The sequence below is a fragment of the Pollicipes pollicipes genome, unplaced genomic scaffold (assembly GCF_011947565.3).
Source record: "Pollicipes pollicipes isolate AB1234 unplaced genomic scaffold, Ppol_2.1 Scaffold_4295;HRSCAF=5057_pilon_pilon_pilon, whole genome shotgun sequence".
In the NCBI taxonomy this organism is placed as follows: domain Eukaryota; kingdom Metazoa; phylum Arthropoda; class Thecostraca; order Pollicipedomorpha; family Pollicipedidae; genus Pollicipes; species Pollicipes pollicipes.
Genome location: NW_023596461.1, coordinates 13,864,337 through 13,886,579, shown reverse-complemented (window position 1 = coordinate 13,886,579; position 22,243 = coordinate 13,864,337). Strand labels below are relative to the sequence as shown.

General features: G+C 48.5%; 2 protein-coding genes across 2 annotated transcripts; both read right to left on the bottom strand.

The window, feature by feature from the left end:
- Positions 1-1,608: 1,608 nt before the first annotated feature.
- Positions 1,609-13,142, bottom strand: LOC119097194 (NADH-cytochrome b5 reductase 1-like). The gene is made up of 10 exons (XM_037220250.1): positions 13,125-13,142; positions 12,700-12,830; positions 9,136-9,251; positions 8,152-8,269; positions 7,764-7,956; positions 6,061-6,228; positions 5,657-5,801; positions 2,865-3,086; positions 2,559-2,689; positions 1,609-1,801 (listed from the first exon to the last, which is right to left on the bottom strand). The coding sequence occupies exons 1-10, from the start codon at positions 13,140-13,142 to the stop codon at positions 1,628-1,630; spliced, it is 1,416 nt and encodes a 471-aa protein (XP_037076145.1). The 3' UTR covers positions 1,609-1,627.
- Positions 13,143-14,481: 1,339 nt separating this feature from the next.
- LOC119097193 (putative acyl-CoA dehydrogenase) lies at positions 14,482-20,132 on the bottom strand. Its single transcript, XM_037220249.1, has 3 exons — positions 19,736-20,132; positions 18,604-18,732; positions 14,482-14,540 (listed from the first exon to the last, which is right to left on the bottom strand). The coding sequence occupies exons 1-3, from the start codon at positions 19,857-19,859 to the stop codon at positions 14,482-14,484; spliced, it is 312 nt and encodes a 103-aa protein (XP_037076144.1). The 5' UTR covers positions 19,860-20,132.
- Positions 20,133-22,243: the final 2,111 nt, after the last annotated feature.

Here is a 22,243-nt window from a genome sequence, read left to right as displayed (position 1 = left end):
ACCTCCTGTTCTCTTGATATTGAGAGGCCGCATTCTACGCCTGTGGCTTGCCAGAGTATTATTATTCAAAACGCGCCGCTCACGCAAAGAAAACACCGCTTCGTGCCTTCCCTAATCGCATTAAGTATCCCGTTTCCATTTACGCAACGCCCATGTGGGCGAACCTGCTTGGGTCCTGCATTATCAAGAAGGGTCGCGACGTAAAGGCAGATGGGCACCTTTTTTGCACCTTTCGCATTAGATTAGACGTGCCTGGTTTTATGCACAATACCAGTTTCTTGAAATCCTTCTCAAAGCTCAGAATTTCCGTTTAAGTCAGCCGCCCTGGCGAAAGAAATCGCAGTGGACTCCTTGATCCCCATTACGAAAGTAAAAGTTTCATTTGCCACGCTTTTCCGGTGTTCTGTTATGTTTGCAGCATACAAATTCGTCAAAATCCGTCTGTAATAAAAGCTACGAAAGCTTGACGCACTCATATTAGGGGAAAGTATAAACAAACAAGATGCATCACGCAAATTCAACGAAAGGCAAATAAATGGTTTTTATTTCTTCCCCACGGGGGAAGTCACAATAACCCTTTTCTAAGATCATGTTGGCTTTTGGAGGGTTTTGGATAAAATGTTAATGTAACTGTTTAAATATGTTCATGTAACTTGCCATGTATCGCGATGTGCCGGGTGTACAATTTACACAGATAGAAGTAAGCAAGCAAACCACACATGCGCTGGTGTAATGACCTTTTATCATCCCACAGCGATGCAACATGCATGCATATGTAAAAGCTGGTCCACGTCTTGGTGAGACCAGCGCATCAAGGTGCTTAAAGGCGAGGTCGGGAGGCAAACTCTGGGAAAGCAAAACATACCGTCACACCATACTGTGTTACTGTACAAGCCGGGAGGTTAAACACCCAGTACACATTACCGAACATGCTCACCAAGGCCCTTTTGCTACATAGGCGACACGACCATTGTTAGCACTGCACATGCGCCGGGCTGGTGTCTAGTACATCCGGGCGGGTTTATGCTCTCCGGAGACCCTTGGACCGTACAGTGCTTGTATCGGGTTACCTATGGTGAAACATGTACTTTTAATCGGGACATAGGTACTCCGACAGACTTTAACCACAGGGATAATACAAATTTCATGGCAAATTGAGCTGTCTTCGGCACACAGGGCTAGACGTGCATCAGACAATACACGGGAGACGGTAGAGACGAACCCTCCGTCCATGGGTCACCAGTGTCCAGTGACCAGTGACCAGTGACCAGTGACTAGTGACCAGTGACCAGTGACCAGTGACCAGTGACCAGTGACCAGTGACCAGTGACCGGTGACCGGTGACCAGTGACGGTTTACCAGTGCCCTTTGACGGTATCGTGTACCCTCAGACGATACAGATGACTACAGACGGTCGGTATAGATGGCCTCAGCCGGCATAGATGCCCTCAGGCGGTACAGACGGCCACAAGGGCTATCAGTTTGACCTCGGGCGGTACACACGTGACCTCAGAAAGTCCATGTGTGTTGGCGGTTCACGCGTAATCAAAGACAGTGCACGTGTGACAGTGGTGCACGCGTGGCTTCCGGCGGTACATGCGTGACCTCAGATAGTTCACGCATGACCTCAGACGGCGCAGCTGGACGAGTGGCCGGACAGCTGAACGTTGCGGCCGAAGACCATGCGGACGTGCTCGGCGCCGAACTGGCCGTAGACGAAGATGTCGCGGGCCGGGTAGTGCAGCTGTCGCAGCGAGCTCAGAGTGGAGATGATCATGGTCGGACCGCCACACAGCACCATCTGGCGAGACGACAGGACATGCGCCCTCACTACACGGTGGCGGTAAGGTGTACACGGTAGAAAAGTGCTCCAAAGCAGTCACAGGACATGAAGGTTTTTGGTGAAATTTCCTGCGGTTTTTCACTTGCCGGAACGCACGCCGTGCGACCGCTCCCTACCACAGACCAACACAGATCCCGACCCCGTCGGCCGGACTCCGCGCCGCGCAGACACCCCTCGCGCTTCTGACGATCACTCCGGCGCCAGTGTTTCTCCCCAGCGCAGGCATGCGAGCGGGGCTCTTGCGGGTATATTTCATAACAGCGCACGTTTCTTCGCACGGTATTGTAACTCATGAAATCATATTTCACGTTCCTAATTCGATGCAGGCGCTTACGCACACACGCCCACACACACACACACACACACACACACACACACACACACACACACACACACACACACACACACACACACACACACACACACACACACACACACACACACACACACACGCACCCGCACCCGCACCCGCACCCGCACCCGCACCCGCAACCCGCACCCCGCACCCGCACCCGCACCCGCACCCGCACCCGCACCCGCATCCGCACCCACACCCGCATACACACAGACGTACGCGCACATGCACACGCACACATAAACGCAAGCGCAAACGCACACAGGGATCACTCACACTTTCCACCGCACCAAGTGCAGGTCGTTCCATACCGTCAGCCTGCAGTGCCTTCCTTGGAGTTTAGCAACAGTGCTGTATTACCTTGCAGCGGCCTCCATTGGGTGTTGGCACCGTGTGTCGGATCATGTCGGTATCGATGAAGCCTTCCTCGCCGTCCCAGTTCTCCGGTGCCTCGCCCAGGCTGTATAGGACTTTCAGCCGCTGGTCGGTGCCTGGTGAAAAAGACAAGGTTAAAAAAGAAAACAATCCCGTTGGAAACCTATCAACCTCAAAACTGGATATTCACTGGTAAGGTCCCTGCCTGAACACTGATGATCCTTCCAGTGATCACAGGTGGGGCGGGCCACTGACCATTCTCTGACCCTGGGACGGCGGTGGGCGACTGACCCTGGTATTTGTCCAGCTCGTCCTTGAGCAGGACGTCGTCGATGGTCTCGGAGTAGTACAGCAGGTGCACCTGGGTGCGGTCCTGCGGGTCCGCCATGATGGAGCGCACCAGCTGCAGACAGGGCGTGACCCCGGCGCCCGAGGCCATCAGGGTCAGGTGGTCCGTGGTGTTGGCGTGGTACTCGAAGCCGCCGCACGGACCCATCACCTCGATCGAATCTCCTGCGGACAGGCAAAAGGGCTTTCAGTCCTCGCCATAGGGCAGTGTGACATGCAAACATGTGAGACGGCTATACGGGAATCTCGTCGGCAGAGTACAATCCGGAGCAGGCACCGACATGTGGGTGCCCGACATGTCGGTTTAGATTAGTAATTCTTGGGAAAACAGGACCCTCAATAGCGTTTTATACTTGCGGTCATGTGCCGCTCTGAAAAGAGCCAAGTAAAATCATCCGAATAAGAACAAGTTTACAGTAGATTGGTCATGTCATAGAAAAGTTGTTGTCCGGCGTCGCATGCAACAGTATGAAGTAGGTACAACTTAGGACACATTTACAGCATGTGTGGCATTCCTCCGAGACTCAAAGGTCAGTGAGTGTACAAGTTGCACTGTATTGTTAGTACTCTTTCTGAGAGCTTCTTCGACAACTGCGAAGGCATGTCATGCACCTGGCACGATAGGCCCAGTTAGATCCAACCAAAGCTCTATAAAGTAGTGAAAAAGTTTTAGGCCAGTTCGTGCAACAATCGAGCCTAAAACCTTTAAATATATTGAAACACACTCTCAGGGGAAAGCTGGTAGGACAACCTTCAATCGAACCCTATCTCTCTTCATTCAACGAAGCCAACTTAACCTCAGAAACAACCCATATTTCTCTCCCTTAAAACAATGTTTGGGTCTTGGCAGTGGCCTTGTTTCCTACGGAGACGAACATAGTTTACTAAAAAGAACACAGTTGGATCTGTCCCTCGTCAGCCGTGTTAATTGAAGTACTTATCCAAATGGCGAGGTCGAGAACATAAGTGTTGTACGTGCCCATGAAGCCACGTTTCTAGTAATGCCAGTTGTCACAATCACAAATATCGCAATGTTGACAATGCCGCCTTGTGAGGTGTCATCCTATTGTGAGCATTGTCTCAACAAAATTCAGCCTACACGACCCTGACAATTTTTCCTAGAAACAAGAGCTAGCTCGGCAAACACACATCCATGCGTCCTCTTTTTTGTACATTTGTAGCGCTTCATTTAAACACCTATCTTGCGTGCCGTGTCATAGCCCCATGGGCTTTTCATATTTTATAACATAGCTATGTAATGACAAAAAAATAGATGAAACATACATTATGTGAACATGTAACATATCATTAATGTACGATATGATATGAAACATAATGTAACATATCTAATGATTTCATGCCATGCCATATAACAAGCAAAACTATGTTGCTAACAATAAACGCTGTTGTTTATAACTAAACAAATATGTTGTTTACAAGCTTCAGGCACGGACACGTCAAAATTCAGCAGATGGTCCGACATCCATCGATTTGACTGAATTCCAGTTGGGTCATATCTATGTTCCTGTCAAAATAATGGATGATATATCCACACTGTGAAATAGATCCTTCTGTCGCCTAAAATAACACATTAGATTAATGTCCTGAGGACTGAGGAGGAGGATTAGATTAATGTCCTGAGATTAATGTCCTGCTGAAATTCAGCAGATGGTCTAATGTACGTTAATTTTTCTTGAATTCACACTGGTTCACATTTATCATCGTGTAATGGTATTTGATGACATCTTCCCAACGTGACGTCAATGTTCCTGTCATATGATGTTATAAATACCCAGTGTACTTGTACTATTTCCACGCTGCCAAGCTCCGAATGACACATCTAGCTGTGGCAGCCAGTGTTTTTAATTATTATTACCATTGTTGTTAATAATTATTACTGTAATTCGGCAGCCGTGTAAATTTGTGCACCTTTACAAAGGGCGAGACGGTAGACAAAGGTGATTTTTCTGCTTCTTAAGGGAAGTGTCAACTGGTATTATCAACCATTGTAGAAAAACACAATACTGAAAATGTTGTCTTGTGAGACACTAGTCTCCTGTGGGCATCGATCCCACATAGCAGAGCCTGTATGACCTCGAAGATCTTTCTTTCAAACAAGAGCTAGTTGGACCAAAACGCATTCGGGCGCCCACATTTCGTACATTTGTAGAGCTCCATTAAAATATCCAGCTTACGTGTCGTGTCACAACCCCAAAGGCTTTCCTTGTCCTATAACATATATATGAAACGACGAAATAAAGAATACATGAAGTATATAACGTATCAAAATATATCGTATCATTGATAGGAAGCATGGCATGAAATTTGATAAGTAAAATACCAATATTTCATATAATATCAAGTAACCAAAAATGTGTCCACAGTAAATGTCGTTTACAACTTAGAAAACACGTGTTTATAAGCCTCACGCCGGACACGTCAAAATTCACCAGATGTTCCCACATTCATCGATTTTACTAAATTTCATCTGGCTCATAACTATGATAATATCTATGATATATCTATGATACGATAGACATATGAGATATGATATGTCGTATCTATGACATCATCCTATCGCTATAACGAGTGATATCCCCACAAAGTGCTATCAATTTTCCTGTCATCTAATGTAACATATCTAGCCAGCATCATTTATATGTTTCCAAGCTCCCAACGAGGTATCTAGTTGTGCAGCCGGTGTTGCTATCACGGCTGCACAGGTTGTCGCTCACCCGGCTTAAGCTGCTGGAAATGGTGCGACAGAATGCCAGCCGTCTCGAACTTGAGGATGAGCTGCAGCCGGTCGGGCTCGTCGGGTAGAGACACGGGTGAGAAGTAGCGCTCCTGCACCGGGTGGCCGGCGGGTCGGATCCGCACCTGGACACACAGCAGTGGTGAGATAGACAGTGTCCACGTGTGTCTACACATGATAAAACTGCGTGGGTGGAAAACTTAACAGTGCAAACAAGCGTCTTCGAATTGCTGGTTTCATATTTATTCCATCCTCATCGTCCCGGGGGTCTACAATACTTCACGTTATTTGATAAACATACTTTGCGGGACTCAGTTCGCGTGATCAGATGGTCTCACAACACTACCAGTTTCTCAATGGAAGGACCCATTGGACGAGACGTGCCTTGACATACTGCCCCGGCAGGCAGCCGCTGTGCTTGTCCTTGCTGGGGTACGCGAAGTCAAACTGCTCCATGTTGTCGCCGATGGGTGAACGCTTCTGGAGCGTCATCTTGGTGTAGCTGTCCGGACTCAGGCCGGGCGTGCACTCGCGGCCATTCAGCGTCAGCGTCTGGAAGTTCCAAAGGTTTTCCAACAGAAAAAAACAATATATCATGCCTAGCTTATTATGTTTTTCATGTTTCTATGGGCAAGAAAGCTATATCCTGAAAACGCCAACTCTAAAGAATGGCGAAATTGAATGGCATGTGCAGAGCCGTTTTGATCACATGAAACTCGCTGTTAGTATGGGATAGCAACAGGGTGACAGATGCCGGATAGAACGAGGTCTGTGCATCATTTGGAGCCTAAAACTAGAAATACACGAGATGCGTTTTGTAGACTAAAATTGTACTCTATCCTAAACATTAAGCGCCCGGTAGCTCAACGTAACGTGGCGTAGATGCTTAAACCGTGATTGCACATATAATTCATTTTCGAATGGTAAGCCCCGACTTCATGCAAAAAAAACAAGGAATTTTTACATTTCATAACATCGACAGCATTCATTTCTTGTTAGCATTAGTTCAACATATTTCATGGGAAGTTCGCAAACACATTATAAAACGCCCTGACCTTGAACGCACGGTCATTTGATCATGGATCTGACCCGTCACCAACTAAGCTACCCAACCCATTGAGAATAGATCGAAAGTTGGAAAATTCACGGCGCGCCCTAACTGAAAACTTAGCTGCCGGCAGGCCGTGAGACTTTGGCATCTGCAGACAAAAGATGCTCAATGGGTTGGCACAAAATAATCAAGCAGTCTTTCTTTTGGTGCTGGGTTCATCAACACTGTCGTCATATAATTCAGTTTAAGCTTCGTGAAAAGCAAGCCTTCCACACGTGAACCCTATGGGCTAGTAGGAAAATACACCGTAGAGTTGCATGCTGCCAACGTACTTCAGTAGAGGCTGGGATAGTGAAGTACCCATGAGCTGCGATAGCTTGCCTTATACCGGCTATTCCTATGCAATTTTGGTTGAGCACGTTTAAACGGAGTGTTCCACATTTACATGTTTTTTTTTAACTGAAAAAGTCATCTTGAAGACAGTGTGGTGCAGTTCGCAGCTCTGCCCCATAAGTCCTTGTAGTTTCCGAGCTACATGCTCGGAAACAAGGAAGAACTTTTCACGCGGAGCGATACAAAGTCACCTTGACATTCACGTCATAATCACGCCATCGAAATTCTGCAATTCCACGTGCCATGTGGCCATCAAAGCAAAAAACATAATGATCGAGCCATTTATATCTGGCGTTCGTGAGCACAGTTTCCAGACATAACGGCCGTCAACGGGATCTCATTCAATATTTTGCCAGATGCGGTAACGTAACCAAGCAATCACGTATCGGGGAGCATATGTACTAAACAGAGAAATTGTCAGTAGCACTTTGTTGCCAATTAAAGGTGTATCAACAGTAATAAGTGAGCTTGCTTCTTCCGATCTAATGCTGGCTTCGAAGTCTTAAAATGTGAAACACTCGATTTGGGCAAATTTTGAGGGGTGGGAGAACACCAACTCTTCGTACTGCAAATATTTTCTCCTTCTAAAAATACCAAGATGCCGGTGTTCCAACCTTACTGTTCCCGAGGGTAACCGACCGACCTTGTTGACGTAATGCGGTGGCCCAGTGCTGAAGGGGTTCTCAAAGTCCTCATCGTCGATGCTGGCGACCTTGTCAGCCGAAAGGCGACCATTCTGCACGTCCTCCATCAGCTCTTTGGCGATGGCCTCCTTCTGCTCGGGGGACATCTTCTTGAGTTCGTGGTGCACTGCGCGCGTGTTGATATTCTGCTCCCTGTCAGCGCAAAGCAAAGGATTCTCGTCTGTAGTTAAGCATCATGAATATGCTTCCTTTGAAACTGCCAATGGTGTCATGGGATCCACGGCGCTGCCATTACATGCGATATTATCCGCAGTCAAAAATGATGGTGCATGTAAACTTTATAGCTGGGATTAGTGAAGTTCGATCGCAAAAATACGGCTCACTTACCAGTAGTCCACGGCGTCCATACCAATAAGCACGGCTTTGCCGACGAACTGTCTGAGCACCTCGTTGCTGGGTCCCATCACCCACCCGGCCTTGCCGTCTCTGAGCAGACGCTCCAGACCTGGTGGCCAACGGAGGAACTAAGTCGCCACAGCCACCAGAGTTGGCCGGGCGGTCAGGAGGGCACTCTATAGGTGGACACGGCGGATGCAATGAGCATTGAGGAGTGCCGGCCCCGCCAGGTCATCATAGCATTGTCAACGCTCATGTGAGTTGTGTGCCCTTGGCGTTCAGTCCGAGGTGCCAGCTGATCGATATTTGTAGGCGGGCGAAGCGCACCTTATCGTGAGGGCCTCAGACGACGGTCCGGTTGTCTTTCCTTCAGTTGAAATCAGCCAAACATTTGTTTCGACTTCACGGGTGCGAATAAACATGCTACGATATCGTCACCCCCTTTTGTGTGTCTCAGCGCATGTGATGCATGTCCATCCTCAAATCGAACAACATATAAGCAGATCTAGAAGGCCTAGTTCCGCAAAGCCGTATAACGAATGGAGCAGGTGGCTTATTGCGTGTGACCCTTGACATTGGGATCAGCATTGGGTCAGCACAGGTGAGACCTAACCCCGTGCGTTGTGAGACAACGTGACAGTGTTTCTTGAAAGCATTATGTACCCGTAGCTGGGCTGATATCAAGCGTAATATATCACTACGTGCACATGACATTGAAACAAGGGGGACGCACAGGGACATACCGTATTTGAATATATTTCAAAACGTGCAATGAATGAGCTAAATATGGCGGTTGGGGTAGATGACTGACTCCTTGACGTAATTGCCAGTTGCACAATTACAGGTTTCAAAACATGTAATTATGAGTCCTGCGTGGAGAGCTTCGTGTTTATTGTTAGCATATATTAGTTATCTTCTTCAACCAACTATCGGAACAGAACCCCTATGCTTTCCCTTTCGGGCCATAAAGCTCACCCAAGTCCACCTTGTACCCAGAGCCTCCTGCCGCATGCAGCATCTTATCGGTTACCACGTTCACGTTCTTGGCAGCGGAGAACTTCATTTGCCACAGCCAGGACAGGAACTTGGCTCTGCGAACAGGACATGCATATCTGGTAGCCGCCAGTGGAATATGTGACTGCTGCCCAAGTGCATCTGTACAAGTCATAATTCTGCATTTCGCAAAAATCAGCACGTGGTGAGCGATAAATGGCCGCACAAACCCTCACAGCTTAACACGGGCAACGCCAATGCCACGACCGCCGACCGACGGCCCAACACAGTCTACTCCTGGAGCCGCACCTCGAAAACGGCGGCTCGTAACGAAATGAAATTCACACAGCGAGTTAGATCATCGAATGGGACGCTGGCAAATCTGCGCTGGCACGGGGGCGCGCGACACGTGTATACGAGCTGAAAAGATGAAATTGACCATTTTTTTTACCAGTTTTACGTTTGGGTCACACCTCGGCGCCCATCGCATATTAAGGATAGACCTTAGATTTCCCAACGCTTACAATTGCAGCAGCTACAACTTCAGCATGCATCGCGAGTTTTTTTGCGATGCATACTGCGAACAGATGCGCTGCAAATTGCAAGACATGCTGCAACTGGTGGCTTTTCACATATTTGCGTCGAATACAAGTCACTACGGCTAGAGCTGTTAAGAATTAAGTGTCAAAACTTAACACGCGCTCGGGTGGGGGAGGGGTCAAATTGACCCCCGAATGGTTTTCCAGAATGGTTTCCAGAATGGTTTCCAGAAATTTCCAGAATGGTTTCCGACGGCGCGGCGTAGCCTCGCCAAATTTTGTACAGCCGTAGAAGATTCAATAGCCGATTGTTTAACATCACCAATTTAGATGCACCTTGTAAGGTCAATGACCTATGGCAGGTCAGTCAGGCCATGGTTTCAGCGAAGGGAAATTCTGGGGAATCGTCCAATCTGGTACAATAACGGAGTGTTTTACGAAGCCATACATCTCTGAGATGCTTTCTTGGGCAACACAAATATCGGATGAGCAAATTACGTTGACCTAAGGTCAGGTATGAAGATCGTACCAAGGTCACAACCAACCTGATTTATTATTCTAGAGCTTGCTGTAGGATATAGTTTGTGGTGCTCATTTCCAATTTATTGACAGCAAGAACCGCATTATACATCGTCCATTGGCTTCCTAGAGGTCAGAAAATGTCATTGACCTAAGATGAGTCGGGTCGGCATTTTGTTTTATGAACATACTGCCTAGCGTAATCTTTGTTGCTTATTCAAATGCAAAACTCAGAGCAGTCTTGTATGATTTTGGTCACCATGACCTTCAAAGGGTCAAACAAGGTCACTGACCCCAAATGGACTTTTGACCTTTTGCTTAGAAAGTTTCCTAGGTTCTGGGGGGCAGTTCGGAGACCAACCTAGAATTTCCCGTTGTTTGACCTTATTTGAAATGGAAACTTATGACCTAGGAAGCTCAAACTTGAACCTGAGTGAGTTCTCGTACAGGTCAAGACACCCTGCAAATTTGGTGTCTCTAGCTTTCTTAGTTCCCCGAGATCTCAGGAGGGCCAAATTGAGCCCCCCCCCCCCCGAACGAAGGGTACCTAGCCGACACCCGGGCGCGTCTTAATCACCATGTTGGCCAAGCTGTCCTTCCTCTTTACTACTCCTTTGTTGATGGCTTTTACAATATTGGCTCGCCAACGAGCCTGGGAAACCTGCCGCATGGCGCTTTTTACGCCGCGACAAGGTGCTGCCCCGGCTCCCGGCAGCTCCAACCGAACGTTCAAGGCCAACCGGCCGTCTGCATACGTGACTGGATTCCGACGACGGATCGGAGCGGCCCGGCAATGGCACAGCAAGATGTGCTATGCAACTTGGTAAGGTCGCATGTATGATGTTCCATGCACACAAAAATGCATTTCGTTCTCTTCCACTGGCCCACACGTTTTGTGGCACATCTGGGCACCCAGGAGACGGACACACAGTGGCGCGTTTCGATGGGGAAAAATATGCAACGCCAGACTGTGCAGCCCCACGGCCACGTGTCGCGCCTACACGAGGTGGCAAGGTGGATTTTGTTGCTTTCAGCGATGACCACGTTTGGTGCCACATTTCGGCACTCAGGATTTGGAGGGAATCGGGAGTGCAACGCTTTGATAAATGTAGCGTGCAATCGGCCGTTGAGAGAATGGCTCACACGTGGCACGTGTCATGGATGCACACGCGCTGGGAAGTGCATTTTGCCACTTTCAATGAGTCTACATGCTTTTGCGATATATCAGCGCCTAACAAGCAGAGTGACTCTAGATTGGCATGCCTCGATAGGCAGTCTAACCGCAAATCACGTGTTTAACATATGATGTTGCACATGTAATGCGCGCGCTGGCTGTGAAGATAGACTTTGCCGATTTCGTCGGTTTTTCCGTTTTAGGCCATATTTTTGCAACCCAAGGCACGTATCGACACGGCCTGGTATGCTTTCATACGGTAGTCAACGGGCAGTCGTGTGTCCCCAGGGAGTGCACGCGCATGGGTCACGTGTCACCCCCACACACGCCGAAATGATAAGACTTGTGGTTTATGACAGGCTTACCGGTTTTTGGCCACAACTCGGCACCAGGGCATGTTACGACGGGGGGCTGGAATGCTGCGATAGGTCATTGGACGGGCCTATCGCGAAGTGTCCTTTCGCAAGTGTGTGGTCGCATGTGCCATGTGTCGAGCACACAAGAGCTCGTAAAATGGGTTTTGCTCCTTTCTAAGGGTTTACACGTTTTTGCCACGTCTCGGCATCCACGCACGCCCTCACTCGTAGTGGCATGTACTGATAGGGATTTGAACAAATAATGACGTCCACATGATTTCAATGCGCACGTGTTCCGTGTCACGAGCGCACGAACCAACAAGATGGATTGGCCTTTACCAACGTTGTTCACGTTTTGCGTCATAGGTCGACACCTAGAGCAGCTAGAGACGTGAATTCAGCTACAAAACATAAACCATTTTAATTTCCACATCAAGCGCAGCGAAGCAAGACTGCAAACGCCTTTGTACCCTAATTATGGCTGTAGGATATAGCCATGAGTTTGTTCAGCGAGTAATGCCTCGGCATGGTACAGCCGTCCTCGAGTAGCACTAAATCTGATGTTTGCGTGTGCTAACCATCATTTAATTACGCTGTCGACTGAGACCATTACAAAACGTGCCTTAACTGGCGGCAATGTCAGCTAAAGCTACTACACTGACCAACCCATCGACCATCGAGTCGGTGCAGACGCAACACACGGACAGGTACGAGAATTGCTGGAACAAATATTGAAGAAAACAACGCGAACACATTTGCTTTAGAGAAGCTATTACCCCACGTTTTTTCGTGTCCGGCTCTCATTGTCAGGGCTCATAAAAAGATTCGACCACAAACATCCGAAAAAGGCATCCTGCTGATGCTACACGTTTCTTAATCAGTTGTGGTAGCCATACCCACGTGAGCCCTACCCCAGTTTTCCAACCCGTGATGTCTAAGTTCCCCGGGCCTCACTGACCTCGGCATGTACGTGATGTCGCTGTGCTTTTCCCAGCTGTTGTTGTCAGTCACTTGTCCATGCCCCATGGCGAGCGACGCGTTCATCAGCCGCGTCGCGTTCGTGTCGCATACGCATTCGCCGAAGTAGTCCTGGTGGGGGCGGACACAGTTGCTGTGGAGGAGCCTTGGAAAGAACAGTCACACTATGACCATGCATGCATGCGGTGAGGAGTGAACTAAACTGTACACATGGCGCAACCCACATGATCATAACTGTACCCCATTGTGTAAAGGTAAGGAAGGAGCACCAGAACACTGAATCCTCTTCAGACCACTGGACAACCCAGTGCGCCTTCCTACCCCAACACTGACCTGGATGGTCCGGGTAGTCGCACACGCGCATGCCCACGTCGCCGTGGGTCTTCCTGTGACGTGCTTCTTTACCAGGTCGATGCAAGCCATAGAGATACCGTTCCAGCAGGGCCGAAGAGAGCAGTAGGAAGAACGGATCCACGCACTCATCATTTGCTCGCGCGCCATCACCTGAAGCACAGTGCAGCAAATGATAGATGTTTCCTTAACATGTTGCAGTACTTGACATCGCTTTTGCAGTAATTCAGTGCAGTCGACACATTTTTCGTTCAGGGTTAGCTCTGTGATGGCCCTACAGACGTAGATAAAAAGCTGGTGAGATAGCCATGCAGTTTAATGAGCATAACGACGTAGCTACATGTTTTAATGTCAATAGCTCTAAACACCAGTGGTAGCAATTGTAGTGTAACACACCCTTTTCTCGGTTCAATCACCTACACACTTTTCATGGAAATGCAAACAAATGACGCACTCTGATGGCCTTGCATGCCACCGGACAGACAGTTGATGTTTCCCAATGACGTCATAACCAGGACATCCGATGACACCTCAGCTGAAACGCGGCCAGCGTGCTATATCACTGCGTCTTCTAGCACATCATCCAATCATCAGCACCCACAAAGACCCTTGTTACCGACATCTAGGCGTGATCTCCCGCTCTAACGACGCCGCCACGTGACTTACCGATTGGGTCCGATTCTCCTGTCGTTAGGCAGGACTCCCCTCGCAATATAGCGGTCCCGACTGGTTTCCGTGCAAACCCAGGGAAAGCCATTCGTTGGCATTGGCTCGCCCCCTCGTCCTGCAACGGCCCCCATCCGCCCATGGGTTATGTCGGTTATAATAGGTAATATACAACGAGCAAGGCTGTGGAGCACTTCACACCAACACATGTGCGGACATAGAGTAACATATTTCGAGATTGATTCGTCTCTTAGGCGGTAAATTACTAAAGCACTGTGTTGTTGTGTGATCGTTCTCGAAACAATAACCATGCACGTTAAATGGCTGTAAAATACAGTTGTGTGTATGCTTATATTTACTGTTTTATAAGCTGTGTGGAATGCGTTTGCTTTGAGTAAAAGCGATGAGGTTTCGTTGAGGTTGTTTCTAGTCTGCTTTATGATCACTGATATTCTCAGGACCATCTTGCTTTTCTGAAAACCACTACCGAAAGTATAAGATCTGTTCCATCACCTTTACCATCGGAATCGAATTCATACGCAGTACTGGTAAGGACAAGTAAACCGAAAGCATTCCAAAATCATATGAGTCGCATATAAGCCCAAACATGCCTGTGCTCACTTCATAACCAGGAAGCAGGAGAGGTCTGCGAAGTGCCAGGCTTGGCACCGGGGCTGACTGTCTGGATGGCGTACCAGTCAGCAAACCCGGCCGAGGTGGCCCACGAGCCGTACTTGAAGCAGCTTCACATGGTTCTCGTCGAGCTGACGACACTTAGACGACAGCGGGACCAGAAGTGGCCGCCTGGGGCACGCGAGGGTGCCACAGGTCACAAAGACGTCCGGCCGATAACCATTAAGACGACAGGGGGAAACTTGGTCCTGGGCACGTTGGATTCTGGGGCATGGATCCGGGGCAACACTTGGATTTCGATGGGACACGAAATATTGCCATTTGGCACGGAGGAAACATTTCGCTCAGAGCTATGCCCATTAGGTGCCCAAGAATCGCGGTGGGCATGTAAAGTAGTTTGTACAGCATCATGGATGGAAACAGACTACCAACTCGACGTGGGTCTGCTTCCTTTTTCCAGCAGTGTCTTGGTTAGTGCAAACCCACCAGTGCTTTGTGCTCGACACATTTAGTCTCTTGCAGAACGCGTTGCCGTGCTTCCTCCGACATGCTCCTTCCCATGTTCCAAGCTTTTCGACTGTCTCCTTGGTGCTTGGCTTCTGAAGTTTGTTTTTTGTGTCTGGTTTGTGATGCCTAGTCTCATAAGTGTCCGCTCGGGACTTCCGGTCTCACTGGTATTCGGCTTGTGAAGTCTGGGTTGCTTGGGTTCTGGCTCGTGATGCGTGGTTTGCATGGTGTACTTTCGTGACGTCCAGTCGATCTCGTGGAGCCGGTCTCCTCTGGCCTGTATAGGACGTCATGTTTCCCTGGTGTCTGGTCCGGGACGTCTTTTCTCGATATATTAATGATTAGATAGGCAGTCTTTCTATCGCGAGCAACGTGCGGACATCACCGGTTCAAATAGTTGCCAAACTAATGCGAGATGGAAGTTTTTGCTGGCATTAACTGATCTCTAATTTACCAGGAACTGTTGATGAAAGGTTGCCATTAAGCAAAGAGATTGAAGATACTGTAAAAAACGCTGTGTTTTCACTCAAGACTTTGTGTTTTGAGCTTGGACAATATAATCAATGTTTGCATGATAACCAATACGTTCTGTTTTCAGTTCATTCTGTTTAGGTAAGTTAATTGTATTCAGGAATCATTCAAACAGGCAGCTTGCTGTTTGATTCCATACGCTTACAATAGTAGTATGAATGCAATAGTAATACATGACAACGCAAGCACATTCGCACGTTATCAACCATTCATTCCCACCACTTCGTCAAAAAATCTGAATCTATGTCGCCAACACACGTGACACAACGGCGAGCAAGCAATGATTACACAACGCGACCGTCTAAATCCTCCAACCTGGTACCAAACTCATTGTGGTTGCGAGAGGCAGTGTGATGGTGCGTACCACCGCGACCCCACGTGCCACCGACAAGCGGAGAGCTGGCAGAGCAAGGGCGCCCGCCGTGCCGTCCGGGTGGCACGCTCGCATACAGCGGTACGTGGCGTGTGGCACAGTGTGGCAACAGTGACCGAATGGCACCCGGAGCCCCCGAGTCGTTAAGGGCCCTGGATACAGCAAGGCTGGGTGACAGTCACGAGCAGCGCGCCAGCCCGGCGCTTGAACAGCCGCCGCCATCGAATCTCGCCAGCGACCTTCGGTGGCAATCCTGGCGCCAAAGTTCATCACGCCTTGCACTCTGTTTAGGCGACACGCTGCAGCGCCATGCCAGACAGAGAGGCAGTACAGAAGAGGGAGGAAGCATCGGACTGGATGGAAAGTTTACGAACCTCGGGCGTAGAGCGATGACAAATGTTACACAAGCAGAAGAGGATAGAGCTGCCCTTTTCAAAATATGGGGCATGTGCATCTCCCACGAATGGGTACTTTCAATAGTAAACCCCAGCACTTCACGGACGGTGATGGCATCATTACCCAATCAATCTAACTAATACCTTCTGGTATACTGAAGAGCATTTCTTTTCAGCACAAGAACTGCACGCTCACAACGCTAAAAAAGAGGAGCCCAATGCTTGTTTTTGTCCAGATCAAGTTGCTAAAATGTTCGTCACTGCAGATATCTCGGGATAACCTATCCCGGCGGGAGCTGTGGTACTCGGTGAAGCATGGGAAAACCCTGCGAATGTTTAACTTGGCAAAGTAGCAAATGTTGACCGTAACCAAGAAAAGCAGAGTGTTTTGCGTCATTGACAGACGTCAGCAACAGGCGTGTCTCGCCATCTGGCACCAAGCTGAACTAGAACCATGATACAAACAACGGTGAGGCCTGGCATCTAACGAATTAAACGATGACCAGATCTTCTCAACTACACACACTCAGGCCAGGCCAACCTTAATGCTGGCGAGCATAAAGCCCTAGCAATAAACCCTCCCAAAGCATTGAACGATGATATTTGAGAAAAAACAGAATCCAGTTCTGGATGTGACACAGTGCCCCAAGGCGTCTAAGACGATCTAAGGATGGGTTGCCATACACCAATGATAGTTTCATATAGCCGTCAAAAGACCCCGACCTTCCTAGAGGAATCGCGTACAGAAGAATCTCATCCCGCTCCGATTTCGTTAATAGATGCATCATTTATTGCCAACAAACAGCAACAAACTAAACAAACCATATTTCGTGACGGAAGTTTTGTGCAAACATTCCGAAATGGCGTTACACCTCAACATGACATGACCCCGAGCCACTTGTTTGCGAACATAAGCAATGAAAGCATTATCAGCTAAGACAAAATTATTGGAAAATATTGGATGGTTCTCCCTTCCGTCAGAAACACCGCTTGGGGGAAACCCATCCACCAGCTAGCCCAGCGAGGGTTTAAGGTTACATGAAAGCCTCTACAATCAATAATTGTTGCAGATCAGGAACACGATTTAAAAGTTTTTTGACGAAAAAAATATGCATCATCGAAAGAAAACAACCCTTGCACAAAGAGTTCCTTGTCCGGTTAACAGCATCCAAACGTCATTGCATACACAGGTAGGATGTTCTACGGCGTCCTATCTCCCAGCGTGATACGAAATGCCAGTCCATAATACGCCAGTATACTTTTTAAATTGAGCACTGTACTTGGAGGTGCATACAAAGAGCGGATCTATCACACGTTAAGTCACTTTCCATTATCCCTGTCGACCGGTGGTGCTGCTCTTCCATTCGGTCAGTGTCGAAACCGAAACTCTTCAAAATCCTACAACGTAAGAAACACTCGTAGAAAACAGTTTATCCCCGAGCTAAGAGCAGATCTTGAGATGCTTTGAGGCAGGCTGATGCTGGCGATATCTCTGGCGTCCAGGATGCTACTGTGAACGGTACAGCGACGCGATAGCGCAGAACACGATTACGCCGCAACGCCCGCCATCTTGGTTTGTTTGCTCTCTAGGTTTTCAGTCGGCTAATGTCCGGCTGTCGTGCCCGAGTCTGGCATAATGAGAGATGGGCACGGTGATAACCTAGGTGAAACGTTATTAGTGATCACGCCAAACACGCATAACGAGCTAGAGCCATAAACATGTGACCGGTTTGGTTGGAGGTCACCTTTGACCGTCAACGGCGTTCGATGTGTAGGTGGCAGATTTTGGTCGAAACGTATGTCAGCAATTCCCCGGGCTTGAGGCTGGCCATGGCAGCACTGCCGTTTCACCATGGTCCTTTATCTTTAGAAGCCCGAAAACGGGTGTCGATTAGGCAAGCCAACTTTTAAGCGAGCCCTCTATATTCATAATATGGTCCTTGTTAACGTTTTTAGAAAATAAATACATGACCCTCACTCCCAGCATGCAATTAGCGCGCCTATGAATTCCCCCAAAATGCTGGTGCACATGTGTAAGGTACAGTGACGCAATCAATGACGTACTGAGAAGCATAGTTACTAAACAGAGAAATTGTGTTATCTAGTGCAGTTTTTTTCTTAAATGTGTCTAACAATTGTGCGAGAGCTTGTACCATGATAGCTGATGTTGGCTTCAAGATATTCAGATCTGAAACACTTCATTTGAGCATCCATAAAAGGTAAAATATATGTCCCATCTTCCCGTATATAAAACTAATACGGCTATAAATATATCCAAATGTTGGTGCCCTTTCCTGCATATCCCAACGCCATGCTTTACGGCCGTTCGCTGCGGAACGACCGCCGAAAATCGTCCTCCGGTTACACACAACAAACTATTCTACGCGCCTCAACGCAGTGCGACATGCCACTGTTAGATGTCACTCACCGGTAGCCGGGTCACTGAAGGACAACGTCCCCACCAGCCTGTCCTTGTCCAGGCGGTGCAGCACGTCCTGGATCGTTGGATTGTTGTGGTAGCGGAAGAGCAGGGTCGACACGGCAGCCACGTGCATAGCTGAGGGCCAAACAAGACGTGTCACCCATGACAAGGCGTGCACCGATCGCTGCCGGATCACTCAGTCAATTCAGTACATGCAATGGACATGGCTGTAACACAGCTGTGACGCGCCGTGGCTGGACAGATGTCATAATGTACCATAATAGAATGCAATACGTTGACGAAAGAGGACAGGTCGTGGCAAAGTTTTGACAGCCAGCCAACATATGGTGGGCTATTCTGAACAAATGATAGCAATACTCAATCTTATTACTGACCAGGCTTGAGGCTTTTAAACTGGGCTAAGATTTGTGCGCAATATTAGACCACAGCAGCGCACTGACAGCAAAATAAGCATTCTGAATCAATGCCAGCAATGTACTCACTGTGAACCATGCCTTGGCAGGGAATGTGATATAATCCCAAAGCGAGGATACAATAACACAGGGTACTCACGGTTCAAGGATGCTTGCGCTAAAACAGGTCATGGGGATAAAAATAACTGCGCAACGAAGGGTAATTAAATAGCCAGGTAAAACTACCGATAGCTTTCAAAACAGTGTTTATTATTAAAGGCCACAATAATACGGGAACATGTGGATGAACAGTACAGCACATAATGTAAATTGGGGTTAACAAAGACGTTTTACTAAAGTTCATTTTTGCCCAAGACATGGCTCAACTTCAGTAAACTATGGCATAAACAATCGCCGAAATCACTGTAGACAATGGCGCTGCTGGCAAAGGTGCTTACTATAAGCCATGAAGGTGCTATCGATACTCCCTGTCAGCTTTGACGATGCTAGTGACATTGGTTAAAGTACACCACGAGGCTGATGGCAGAATTAGACAGTAGAGCCCATGACGGTGCTGGCAAACGCACTCCCTGTAGGTCATGGCGGTGCTACGGACATTGTTCACTGTAGACCAAGGCGGTGCTACCGACTACTCACTTTAGACCATGGCGGTGCTACCGACAGTACTCACTGTAGACCATGGCGGTGCTGCCGACAGTACTCACTGTAGACCATGGCGGTGCTGGGGCAGCCGTAGCGGGCCAGGGTCTCGACCACCATGGCGGTGCACACGTGATTCTCCCCAAGTCCGCCCAGCTCTTTCGGGACGATCGCACCCAGCAGACCCATGTCGGCCAAGGCGTTCAGCGACTCCCGCGGGTACTCATAGGTCTTGTCGCAGTGGATCTGCGTCGCAGCAGTACACCGTTATCGTCGCTATCCACTGTGACATACCTTTGTCCCGCTGTACAAGTACAGGGATGTCACGGCCGCTCGCGTATGTTCGGTCACGATGCTTGTTGTTTTGCAATGTGCTTGTTTCGCGGTTATTGAATAGTGGTGTCCCGTTCTGTGACGGCCGCTTTACATCCCAGCAATGAGTCGTAAAGCACAGCGCTAACGCTATGAAAAGAGTTAAGTTGCAGTAATGAACTGTTGTAAAGCTGAAGGCTTACTGGCCATTCCACGGATGATCCGGTCAGCGCGAAAGAAATCCTGCCATTTGTTTCTCGTTTCGAACTCTTGGCTCCCTCTACAAACGATAGAGTAACCGGAGTGCGGTACGCCCGCTCGGTGTTAGTTTTCAGCGTCTTATTCCCGTTACATCTGCATATATCGGGTAAAATAAATCGAAAACAAGTGCTATGAGTACGCAAGAGTGAATGGCCGCATGTCTCTTGTGCAAACGTGCGCCAAATACGGGCCACCTTGTTCACCTTATCCACGAAGGAAGGCGATTTCTTTTAGAATGGTGCGGCCCACCACCTGCGGACGAGAGACAATGGGCCATTTTGTCACGCTTATAGGAGGCACCTAACTCAGCAGAGAAATTGAGCTTGCACCACCTTCGCACCAGGTATGTTGATGTGGGAGTGGGAGGTGGGATGTGGGAGTATGTGAAGTGGGAGGGGAGAAAAGGGAAGAGGCTAATGACTAGTGCCAAAAAGAACAGCTGAAAATCAAACGAGATCGGCAAGGCAACTTCGAATTTACTACCCATAACGTTTGCATAGTCAAGCAGACGAAATACAAATACATCTATATCTCCTTTCTCCTGGTTATTCCACGAGGAATGAGGTTCACCGTAATGTCTTATCTATATGCATAATGTCCTCCGCAAATGCACTCAAAACCTTAGGTAGCCCTGAATGGTTTGGCCCATTGTTTAAACTAGCATTTACAACACCACTGATCCGTCGAATCCTGCTCGTTCAAACTGGCAACTACGCACAATGCATGTGACAAACATCACGAATTTCTCACGGCTACGCCTCAACCATTCTATCGCAATGACCCCTGCGTAAAACATTTTTTTGGCGTCTCTTCTCCGTTTAGTTCAATTGGTTTCTCAACATTATCATTGAAAAACAAGTTATTGTTTGCAGCGCATCACAGACCATGTTTATTTGTGAATCGAGGAAAAAGTTTCAAGATGTGAATTTTCACCTTCCTCTAAGATCGTTCCCTTAGAATACTAGATATGGATATGGAATATAAGGATATGATAAGTATATGATAAGGATATGATAAGCATATTGATAAGCTATGAAGGATATGATATGATAAGGATATGAACCGCGCATTGTAACTTGAAAAATGAGTCCGGAGCCCCATACCCCTGTCACGCCAACGTCCGCACCCACTCCCTTGAGAGAAAATTCCAGCCATGAAGAGGCGACTGACGGAAAACCTTTCGCACCGAAAGTTAGAGGAGGCCTGCAGAGTCGTGAGGACCCACCGAAATCGAAGATCAAGGGCTCGACGGTAAGACCAAATGGCACGAATGACTTCCTGCGCGCCATTTAAAGAATCACGGCCCGTAAGTTTGCCATCCTTTAAATATCAGTCAGAGGGCCTCTTGCGCCATTTGAGGACCCCTGAGGCAATGCATGCATCTGTGATGGCCACAGACCACCAACACCGACCAGTTGGCTCCCCGTTAGTCTGAAACCTTGGGATACATTTCCCAAGCAGGAGCAAGACCGGGGCCTCGACATGCATTGGCCTGGGTCCATGGACCAATGGTCGGACCCCTGTGTCGGTCAGGTCCCACAATGCCTAACAGGGGGTCCTGTGTAGGCCGTGACCTCGAGTCGGTAACAAGCTTTTTTAGGTCCGAAGAAGGACCAAAGGGCCACTCGGGACCATAGATCGAGACCCTGATTGCAAGGCTGAAGAGCCCGAAGGACTGGCCTTAGGTCACATTAGGGACCCCCCCCCCCCGCCCATAAGGCCGTGAACTCAAATGTTCGTCAAAGGACCTCCTGCATCGATTGGGACCCTGGGACAGTGCGAGCCTCTGTTTCGATCAGGGACCAATGACATCGAACAGTCGGTTTCGTGTCGGCCTGGGCCCTGGGGATCCACTTCCCACGCATGAGCGAGGCCAGACCTGCGATTTGCACCAATCGGGGTCACTGAAACCATGAGAGGGTCAGTTAGGGTCCAACAGTGCCCAACAGGGGATCCTGTGTCAGCCAGTGGCCCGAGTCGTTAGGAGCCGCGCTTGCGGG

What these genes read in the sequence shown, in the direction of transcription:
- LOC119097193 (XM_037220249.1), bottom strand. Translation starts at nt 19,859, where the DNA reads ATGGGTCTGCTGGGTGCGATCGTCCCGAAAGAGCTGGGCGGACTTGGG. An exon ending in CAGCACCGCCATGGTCTACA is followed by an intron (nt 18,733 to 19,735) that starts GTGAGTACTGTC and finishes TTTGGCCCTCAG; the next exon opens with CTATGCACGTGGCTGCCGTG. An exon ending in CTTCAGTGACCCGGCTACCG is followed by an intron (nt 14,541 to 18,603) that starts GTGAGTGACATC and finishes CGCGTGCCCCAG; the next exon opens with GCGGCCACTTCTGGTCCCGC.
- LOC119097194 (XM_037220250.1), bottom strand. An exon ending in TGGGTACAAGGTGGACTTGG is followed by an intron (nt 8,270 to 9,135) that starts GTGAGCTTTATG and finishes GTTGGCCACCAG; the next exon opens with GTCTGGAGCGTCTGCTCAGA. An exon ending in ATGGACGCCGTGGACTACTG is followed by an intron (nt 7,957 to 8,151) that starts GTAAGTGAGCCG and finishes TTGCGCTGACAG; the next exon opens with GGAGCAGAATATCAACACGC.